Genomic DNA, 11671 nt, shown 5'->3' with positions numbered 1-11671 from the left:
TTCAATGCCTTATTTGTATCAATACAGGCCTTATTATATATGTTAACATTTAAAAAATCACTCATAAACCTCAGTTCTGGTATTTATTACGTAACACAGACCCAAATGTTATGGTCCAACTTCTGTGATTAATTGTTGCGAATTGATAAAAATTGTAGTCTACATATGTATATCCATAGCCTGGATTTACACAAAACAACGCGTGATTGTATTAAATCCGCTGTTTATATTTAAATGACAAGTTCCAAGACTTATTCTATTTATCTTGTTAATAGTACATACTGGCATATATACTTTCTTATTTGTACTTTTAATTACCATTTCTCATATCTTGAGCAAGCTTTTAGAATAATGCTAAGTGTCGTAATGTTTTAAAAATGTGATCGGAGAGGCCAGAAAATTGTGTCAGCAATTCAAACAATATTTTAATTAGCCTTCAAAAAATATAAATCATTTAATATATTTTTTTCATTATTTTCAATTTTCTTGGTTATCATTAACTTATATCATTACATATTATAAAATAAACTGCCAATACAGAGTTACAAGCCATTTATGTTTAAGTTATTTATTAGGCAATTTTCACGTAATATCACGGTTTTTTGGACGGGTCAAACCTTTATACTGTTTTTTTAGAACTAATGTGTTGGAAACTTTTCCGTCCATTACCCAGACCTTATTTTTTTTATCAATCTCTGACCCTAACAGAAGATTGTATTTTATTTTTTTGCCTTGTATTTTTATGCACCTATTCATGAAAGCCAATCATCAAAACAGATTTCGAAATAGTTTAAATTTCTTTAGTCTTGACTTTTTGAAGGTATGAAGTCTTCCTTAAATCATATTAATACTCGTATATGAAATACTAAATTAAATCTAAAAAATTCGAAATTATTACACTGAAATCTCTTTGATAACTAGATACACCTTATATCAAAATGAAGTTCCCCTGCACAGACATGCACAATTATCAAAACATGCTGCACATATCTTTAAAATTTTATGCAGTAGTGAATGTGCAAAGCTTAAAAGGTCGATCATTAATTTTGTTGACAGCATATATTTATTAATAATTAAAATTTACTCTTAAGCGGTTTAACTTTTCCAACATTTTAAATAACATTCATGATTTTAAATTGGTTTCTTTGTAATATTAAATATTCATAAATTTTGAGTACAATTGTTTAAACTTTTAATAGCTCAAAATAGTTTAGACTTTTGATGTTAAATAAAACTCCAAATACAAAGATTTACCTTCAAATATTTCACACTTCAATACGTGTTAGTTGTTATTCCATTTACGAACGTACCCTTGATCTATCCGACCTCCAGGACTGCTCTTAATTCTGACGTGATTTGCATTAATTTGTGGAATATCCCGAGGCATTTAACGTTTTGAGGAATGGAATAATTTTCGGAAATAATTGCTTTTTATTCAGCTCTACATATGTTATCATACTAAATTATAAATCTGCATTAAATATTTTTTTCCATTTAAGAGATACCTAGTGTGTGACATTTTTATAAAAAAACTTATTTCTTACTCTTTTGCCTTTACATTAACCAAAATAGGAAAAAAAGAAAATAAAAATAAATAATACATCAAGCTTTATTAGTTCTTGTACTTTTGCTGCGTTCTAAATGTTTTACTTCTATCCTCAATCCAAATTCATTATCAAGACGCTTAACAGCTGGGCTAAGCGTCTTAAAGACTTGTTAATTATATTTGCTTTTGTACAATAAATAAGAGAATATATCATATAAAACAAAAAAAGTGCCACACATTTTTTTACCGCAACTCGTTTAAATAAAACAAAATTTTTCGTCGGTCACAGAAAGACGAGATTCTTTTTCATTTTGCTTTGTTTTCATCGTCGACTGTCAACGCTTTTCTGGAGTGTTCTTCTAGATGTTCGCAAAACACCCTAACTGTGTCTCCAGCTGTCAAACTGTGATCACAGATACTGTAATGTTAAATTATTATTTTCTGTTTGTTATATGTTTTAGTTTGACCACAATGTATTAACAGAGCGCCTTCGCCGTACCACTATTTTGAATGTTTGACGTTTGTATTGTATCCTTAAATTTGTACCGATCCTTTTTGTATGTGTCCATTTAACCACCAAGATCATTGTTGTCATATTTGTTTAATTTGCAATGTATAAGCGGCAATCCACTTACTTATGAATTAATTTTGTTGTGCTATTTATGCATGTATGCTATTAGACGTCATCATAATCATTAAGTCCGCCTATCGCCATCTTCTGTTGGTTACAGGCTTTCTTTAAACAACCTCCACTGTTCTGGTCCTGGGCAAACCGGATCCAGTTATTACCCCCAACTCTCTTAAATCATGGGTTCATCAAGATGGAGGATTACATTACACAACAGATTCTAAAATATCTGAGCTCTTATTCGTCACTTTTGCTTATTTATTTCCTACAAATTATTATAGTTTTGTTCTTATGAAGGCTTGATAAACTTTAACAACAGTAAATTACTACTGGAAGAACAAATAAATATATATCTTTATATAATAGGCAAATACAGTCATTATAAAAGATTTATATACAAAGTTACATTTTATATTCATACACAAACCCATATTCTGTTTGATTATATTTATTGAAAGGATATTATATAATTGTAAGTACAGCCTCAAACAAAGCGATATATTAATATTTACTGAGACGTATTGACTACTGTTAGTGAATAATTTAGACATTACTACAACAATAGATAATCTCCTTCACGTCCGCAACATGTAAATCGAATTCTACCGTCTATTTCAATGTCAAGTTGATATATTGTAGTCATAAGTAAAGGTAACCGCTTTGAAAATTAACGATGTAGAGAATTATTTAAAAAATAAGGCAAATAAATCAATTACGACTTGTATAATTGTATAATAAATAATCGTGATTACTTAAGGTTTCAGAATACAAAAAAAATGGCATGTCGTTAAATATTTAAATTGTGATTATTTTAATTATTAGATAAAAAAGAATAAAATATTTGATTACAGCCATATTGTGGTTGAACGAAGAAGGAAAACATCGTGAGGAGACCTGGTCTTATAATTTCAAATTATAAGATTTCAATCGCCAACCCCTCTTGAGCAAGCGTGGTGATTAATGCTCTAACCTTCTCCTTGTGAGAAGAGGCCTTTGCTCAGCAATGGGCTCCGATAGGCTTAATTTTATTTAACCCTCCCTAGTCGAGCCAGCCCATGATTGAGCTATAGTAACTAACCAAAGCTAGGCTCTACCACCTACCAGTTGATTTCTAAATATTAGAGCTAATGCGATGAGTTGAGTGTTAGGAAGAAATTATGACCATACGCATACAGATCACATATTTTTCGTCAGACACCACTACAAGTACTGCAAGTGGAAAATAAAATATACTCAAATGCTCTATAAATTACAAAAAGAAAAAATCTTGTATAATTTAAGAAACTTCTAGACAAAGAAAAGAAAAGGTTTTGTATATATAAATATAGGAACAATAAGTTTTCATGCTATTATTACATATTCAAGGTTTTTGGAACGGTTAATTTATTTAACAACAACATTACCTATGTTAGCAGTGCTTGTAAATCGTTACAGAGACGAAGTCTGCCCAATCGGTTGTGTCTGTTATTCTTATATTTTGAGCCAATCGCTTATTTAAACCAAACATAATTTCTTAATCCTTTGATTTTTTTATAAATTAAATTTTTATAAAATGAATGTCTCAGAAGAATTTCTAAGTGAAGCGGTAAAGCACGTAGCTGATTATTTTTCCTTTGAAACTTGGAGTATGCAAAAGGAAGAGATGAAAGAAACAATTGAAAATTATTTTGGTATCCTCATACCTGTTACTGTGGTGGGAGTCATAAAAGGTGAAAAAATATACAAATCTGTTTATATAAAATTAGCACCGCATAATATTAATGAAAAACTAAAATCAGTCGTCCGAGATCACTATATAGTTGAAGCTTTCACATACACAACTCTCATACCGATGTTTAAGCAAGAATCGGATATTGATATTGTTGTACCCGATTTATATTATGCAAGCTTAGAACCAAATAAAGAGTTTTTAATTCTAGAAAATATGTCGTGCAATGAATATAGAAGATATGGGAACAAATTTCTCGATTCGGATCATATTTACATAGCGCTGAAAGCATTAGCACGTTTTCACTCAATGTCTACTGTTTTGACTATAAAAGGAAAAGATCCTGCTCACCATTTAATGCATCCATACTCATGCGCCTATCCACCAGGTTATTATGAGTTTATTCAGCTGTCCATGAAAAATCACCTACATCTTTTCGAGAGCACCCCCTATTGGGAATATTTAAAGTCTCTTGTGACCAACCTGTCATCGAATGTTGATGACGCGTCATCAAAAATCAAACATATCGTTTATGGCCATGGTGATTATTGGAGAGAAAATTTGTTGTTCAAATATGAAGTAAGTCTTAATTAATACCTTGTTTTTTGTCAAATTACTTAGTATTGATTTGTTTCTTTTGATTTTTTATTAATACATCTCATTTTACAGAATAATAAACCGAATGAAATTTGTCTACTGGATTTTCAAAAATGTAGGAAAACGTCTCCCGCCTATGACTTTCTTATATTACTTCTGACAAATTTAAATTCTAAAGATCGACTCCAAAACTTCCAAAACTTTTTGGAGACCTACGTATCTACATTTCGCTTATGCGTTGATAAGCATACTTTAAAAGTAGATTATACATTAGATGACTTTAATGAAGATATTAAAATTGTTGCTCCTATGTGTTTAGCTACTGCCACTATGAGTTTTTCACTGTGGTTAGGTCTAGAAAACGATAATTTTCAAAGCAAATACGTTTGTGATGACGATTCAAGATTGATAACTTTGAAATCCTTTAAAAATATAGTTTGTGACATGTTAAAGGATCTAATAAATCTTAAGTACATTAAAATGTAAGACAATATTTTTTCAAGAACAACATTCAATTAGTAATAAATAGAAATCTATGTAAGATCTTTCTTGTTGGTAATAGACCATAAAGTGCGTATTACATTATCTTCCCTTTCTTGACATCTATCACTTTGCTTGAAATGTGCTTTAAATAATAATAAAAGAGTGGAAAGTTAATATTCATTAGATGACAGAAATGTAATGGTTAGAATATGGGAGAACCACAGACAACAAATATATCGAAATTTACTATTGAAAACCGTTTCTTGCTCTACTGATAAATACTAATAAAGCACATATTTTTAATTTATTGGAGACACATTATAACAAAAAGCTTTCTATAAAATGTCTATGAACTTAAACGAGTCTTATTATTATTATTATTTTATATCTTAAATTATACGTTTAAGTCCAATAAAAGTTACGATTAATATTTATGTCTTTACTTAAAGTTAGAAGTAAAAATGCAACAATTTATATTACGGATTGCATTGCTGCTTATTTAAAAAATTGTTGGTAAATGGCAGGCCAATGAGTTTTGTATTCATACGGTCTGTATGAAAAGCCTATCATTGCTATCGAAAATTTAGATAAGCGTATAAATAAAAATATAATATTAAAACAGTAGAATTTTTTTATTTACTTGCAATGTTATATACACACAATGTTAAATACTCAAACCTTCCTCATCTTTTCTCTCCATTTATAAGCAAACTAGAATTTCAGAATACTGTGTCTCTATTATGAATTTACATTTATTACTTAGTTTTATACAGATATTTTATTAAAATATTATTAATATGCAGTTGTCTTTATCTTAAAATGGCTATAACTTATTATATTTATTTAAAATGTTCTTTCTAACACGAATGTATTGCTGGAAGAGATCTCTATAAAAGTTAAGTAATCATAATTTGCAATTGTCATTAAAATTATTATTGCAAATAAATATTGGTGACAATAATATCAAAAAAAATATTTGTAGACAGTCTTTTTGTGATCTCTTGACTAGTTCAAACGTAATGGCTTAATATTTATTCTTTATGATCTATTTCAATTTTCTAAATTTAACAAAAAGGTTGATGCTAGACGATAATAAATTGATTATTTTAAATGTAATACCAGAATATAAAAGTTATTGTTTGACATTTAGTGACACTACGCACATTAAAATGTCTACACAGTTTCGCGTATTCTGTTAAAGCCAAGGTAATGTCTATTATGCTTATTTAAATCATATAATGTATGGCTAATATACACAAAGAAAACTTTGTGCTCTTCTCATACATATAAACTGTGTCAAATTCCACTGTCAACTATTCGCTCAAAGAATGATACAAATTATCGCTTTATGTACTATTATTTGGATGCCTATGGTAGTAATATAGCAATAGATTCTAAAATTTTATCTCCTTTATCACATGAAAACGTATATGAGACGAAACCTCTTAGCATGCAATGGATTCACCGTGCGCGTGCTGTATCCATCGCGTTGCAGGGAGAGGAGCTTCAACAGTACCTGGGACTTGCAACCCAGGTGTAGGTTAAAGGGGCTCCTATCTTATTCGCTTTAAACGCTCACTTCCACTGTCCAAGCTTCTATCCCTACCTAACGAAATTTGAAACGAACCTGCTAGGGCTGCTTTCGACGCATGTTCCATATACAATCCCTTATCATGAAGAAAATATATCAGATTTTCTCGTAAACATATATTTTTGTTATTCGTAAAAAGTACAAAGTCCACTACAGTTTTTTATAACATGACATGACAAAAGTTAATCAAATAATTCTTTATAATTTTCCGCTACACAACTATAAGAATTTTTTTACAATATTTTCATTGATCTTTTCCTCAGTAAGCAAGTAAGTTGTATTTGTGGACCTACAAATACTCCGTTTGAAAAGCTAAGTTTAAGTAAGTTAGTAAAGAGGAATTTCAAGGAGTTGGTCAATCCAATTGGTCAATATTAACTATGAATCCATTGGTATACTGGATAGTGTGGTAGACATTATTGTAATACTTTAATGAGGTAATCGAAAATAACTAATCTATATGCAAGATTCCTTGGATCATTCCGAGTATTGCGAACCACAAAAGTCATTCTAACATTACTCTTTTTCATAATTTGTCTTTATTCCAATTAGGAAATTAAAAGAAGCCTTTATTATATTTTTATTTCATGGTGTAAAAATTAGACCCAGAAACATGAAAGTTAATTATATGCAAGCAAAATAAAAACTTTTAAAATAATTCGAACTCGTTCATGGCATATTCATAATCTGACCAGTGAAAATGAAACAAGCCTGAATTCAATAGTAACTAAGTCTTCTACTTGACATCATTAAATATATGCATATCATTATTCATAGACATAGAATTATGGCCGTCACAGGAAAAAATATAATGTGATTTATAAGAAACTAATATTTTCGGATTAGTACGCGTATTTTTTTGTTTAATAAAAAATAATTAATACTCTCGAAAGTCTTGGATATCATTATAATGTGATTTAAAAATATATTTTGTTGTAATGACATTTTAATAAAAAAATAAGAATATAGATTTTTCGAAAAAATGTAACTCATTCCTTTTTAATTTCTGGATTATAGATTAAAAAAATCGGCGTCTTAGCCAGCGTACTATTATATAAAAACTCATAAAATAAAAAATAACATGTTCTCTACATTAAATGTCTCCTTTTAAACCTGAAATTGGAAATAGAATGTATGCAGTATGGATTAATTGAGTCCGTCTCGCCTTTTTATTATAAAGGAACTTTGAATTATTAAAACATTATAATAAGCCATTAACAGAATAGTAGAAGGGAATATTACAACTCCAGTTAGTAAGAACCGGTAGTTGTTTAATAAAATTGGTTTAGCCAAGTACAATTTAAATTACCATACGTTTAACAACTCAAATGTCTACAGTATTAATCAGAAACAAATTAGTAGGAAACTTCAGCCAATAACAACTTTAGAGTGGACATAACGTGGAGTTAAACCTAAGCTGCAATTTCCTTAACTGACCAATCGATTTAACTAAATATACTACAAGTCTAAAATCGACTCATTTTTCTTTAAGAATCTACAAGAATAAATCTTTCTATAAGTGTAAATATAAACGTTATCCTACTATTTTTTTAAGTTTGTTTCGAATTATTTATATATTGACAATATTTTCGTTACAACTTAAATAGTTTCAAAATAAACACTGAAGATATATAGAAATAAATCACGGTTATGTTGTTTATTTATGTGAATTTCGAGTTATGTATATAGAAAGATATCTTGAAATGAAGGTAGGTGGTATAATTTGAACAGACAGTTAAACAAATAAGAACCAAGAGTTTTAAAAAATTATCCAGATATTCCATTTGAAAAAAAAAAAAAGACCAACTGACAGACATTCATATCTCCTCTGCCCGTGATCACGGTTGCTGCAAAGTAACCGAAACGTCGGGATTATGTAGTTTTTAAATAATAAAATCCGCGTAGTAAATCCGAATAATACTAGTTTCATTTAAATGAATACTCTCGAAAATCTTAGATCTCATTAAAAGAAACATAGTTTAATTGTTAAGCAACAATCAGAACGCCATAACCTGGAAGTTGCAGGATTGTTTTCTTCACCTATAGATGAAATAGTTCCTTCCCTTAATTTTAGTTCAGGAAAGTAAACATTAAATATAACCGTATATAAACAACCGAATTTTGAAAATACATTTGAAAATAAATTGATTCCAGGTCATAAAACTTATAGACTGTACATCTGCTTTTTTAAACTGTACATTTGGAGAAATCTAACTTCTCTGTAATATCGGAACTAGGATAATACCATGGATATAGGAAGGACAGTGAAAGAATCAAAACTTAATCTCTAGGTAAAAGAAACACCGCGTCCCAGGTTCCTGCTGTTGGTTTAATTAAAATTATGAATATAAAATTTGCATTGCACTCAATTTTAATGTCAATTATCTTGTTTAATTCTTATAATAGTCTAAATTAAATAAGAAATATTCTTCAAAGTGAAATGCTTTAAAGCTACATTTCAAAGGCCATTTTTTATTTACAAAAATATTTTAGTAATTAAATTTATAAAATAAATTTACACAAATATTACTGTGACTTTAGAAAATACTAATTGATTGAATTAACGAGACGTACTGGCGAATTCGAAGAGGACGTATCCGTGCAAGTTTTCTTTTGTACAGGGCTTCCCTTTATTCCGACAATTAGTTAGCAATATTGCAACCGCGTACCATGTTATAATAATACAAACATTTTTATCAAATTGAAAAGAAAAATTGTTTAACATACTTTCATGAAACCTAATCATAGTATTGTATTATTTAATAGCGACTATAATCATTCAGTACACATCTTGATATCCACATATACATTGATATATATATAACGGAGGATCAGAAGATAGCTCATTATCAGACATAGTGAACGATGGAACAAGATTTAGTTGGTAACGCAGCGAGTTCATCCACTCCAAAAATGTCGGTGACATTCCCTTTTTTCTCTGTCAGTTGTCCAACGTCAAAACCGACACCGGGGTGACCTCACTCAAGCTAACTGCTTGACGTTGCCAGCTAATTCGTAATAATTTGTAAAATAAAATGGAAATAAAATCATAATTAATTCTGACGCTCCGACACGGCCATCGTGACATCTCACACGTCCTCGTGTGATGTACCTGAAAATAGAAAAGGTTCTGCAGTAGATAAAAATTTCCACTCGGCCAACCTGGCACAAATAAAGAACTCGGAATAGTCTAAATTATTTTATGGCAAACAGAAAACAACTAATCCTCTTTTATAAAGCAAAATTATTACAACAACCAAAGTACAACCATAAATTAGCAATCAAATTTAACTTAAGTAAACTATGATTCAGAATACTAATAATCAAATAATGAACATCATTTTCGATTATAATATACGCGGGTACTCAATTCGGCGTCCGAACAAGCCATGGACAACCTCATATAAAGTTATTATACATACCTGGATAACTGAACGGAGTCCGAACAAGCCATGGACATCCTTACAGCATCCGACAACATCAGGATAATCAGGTCGGCGTCCGAACAAGCCATGGACAACCTCACATAAAGTTATTATACCTGGATAACTGAACGGAGTCCGAACAAGCCATGGACATCCTTACAGCATCCGACAACATCAGGATAATCAGGTCGGCGTCCGAACAAGCCATGGACAACCTCACATAAAGTTATTATACCTGGATAACTGAACGGAGTCCGAACAAGCCATGGACATCCTTACAGCATCCGACAACATCAGGATAATCAGGTCGGCGTCCGAACAAGCCATGGACAACCTCACATAAAGTTATTATACCTGGATAACTGAACGGAGTCCGAACAAGCCATGGACAACCTTACAGCATCCGACAACATCAGGATTATCAGGTCGGCGTCCGAACAAGCCATGGACAACCTCCTTTTAGCATCCGACAACACATGGATAACCGTGCTGGCGTCCGAACATGCCCTGGACAACCATCCCGGCATCCGACATTATAACATATCGCTAATTTTACAGTTTTAACAAGAATTAGTAGATAGCACAGCAAAGTCATCGTCAGAGTCATAGTCGTCATAGTCTGGTCTAGGCATGCTACGGAGTCTATCATCAAACCGTTTATTATCATACTGGGCATTTCTAGTTATGTTTTCTATTGTCTGATCTCGTACAACAATCAGATCGACTTCGGGCTCTACATCACTAGCTAACAAAATGTCTACTGGCCTAACAACCTTGACAATAAGCAATTCCAGAGGACTTAACCCCGTGACTCTGTGTTGTGAACAGTTTAGTGCCAGTTGTACATCTGGCAAAGCCTCCTGCCACGACCGTTTACTAGTCTCGGCGGCAGTAAGCATCCCCTTAAGAGTGCTCATTGTACGTTCGACCTGCCCGTTTGCCCGAGAACTACCAGCGGCAATAAGGTGTAGTTTAATGTTAGTAGAATCGCAGTACTCTTTAAAATCTTTGCTGGCAAAGCATCTGCCCTGGTCTGCAACGATTCGTGTAGGCGCACCAAACAAAGAGATTCTAGCTTTAACTGCTTTTATACTACTAGTCGCATCGATGTGTAAGGTATGGTGGAGCAAAACAAACTTAGTGAAAGCATAGATAACTACAAAAACCTACTCCTTACTATTACTTTTTTCGCTAAGCTTCCCAGTGGCATCTATGTGTAAAGTATGCCAAGGGATCGCTATCTTTGGGATGGAGTGAAGCTTGGCCTGTGTTTTGCCAGATTGCGACTTTGAAATTCTGTATGTGATGCAATTGTCACAAAACTTTCTCACGTACTTGGTCATCTTATAGAACCAGTAAAGTTCGTACACTTTCTCTAAGGTCTTCTCCCATCCCAAATGCACCAATCCCTCATGCACACCATTAATGACTGACCACCTCATAGGTAAGAAACGGGACTTACCCCGACGCTGTATTTTGCGATACAAGACACCCGATCTGAACTCGTGAGTCTTTGCAATATCGTCAGGCAACTTTTTAGCTTTAAGGTCATTCACCAACTTACTAATTTCTTCACCACGCTGTTGTTCTGCTAACAGCCAATTACTAGTGAACTCAGTAATAGTAATTTGTTTTGACTGTACCTGTGAATGGTGCGTGTGAGCTTCTTTGACTGGAAGAGGGTTTCGTGAAA

At 31.8% G+C, this 11671-nt stretch overlaps 1 protein-coding gene across 1 annotated transcript; it reads left to right on the top strand.

Moving 5' to 3' along the window:
- The first annotated feature begins 3612 nt into the window (after nt 1-3612).
- Nucleotides 3613-5329, top strand: LOC116773948 (uncharacterized). Its single transcript, XM_032666539.2, has 2 exons — nt 3613-4461; nt 4552-5329. The coding sequence occupies exons 1-2, from the start codon at nt 3727-3729 to the stop codon at nt 4963-4965; spliced, it is 1149 nt and encodes a 382-aa protein (XP_032522430.2). The 5' UTR covers nt 3613-3726; the 3' UTR covers nt 4966-5329.
- Nucleotides 5330-11671: the final 6342 nt, after the last annotated feature.

The sequence above is a fragment of the Danaus plexippus genome, chromosome 20 (assembly GCF_018135715.1).
Source record: "Danaus plexippus chromosome 20, MEX_DaPlex, whole genome shotgun sequence".
NCBI lineage: Eukaryota > Metazoa > Arthropoda > Insecta > Lepidoptera > Nymphalidae > Danaus > Danaus plexippus.
Note: the sequence above shows the minus strand (reverse complement) of the source record. Positions and strands in the feature narration are given on the sequence as shown.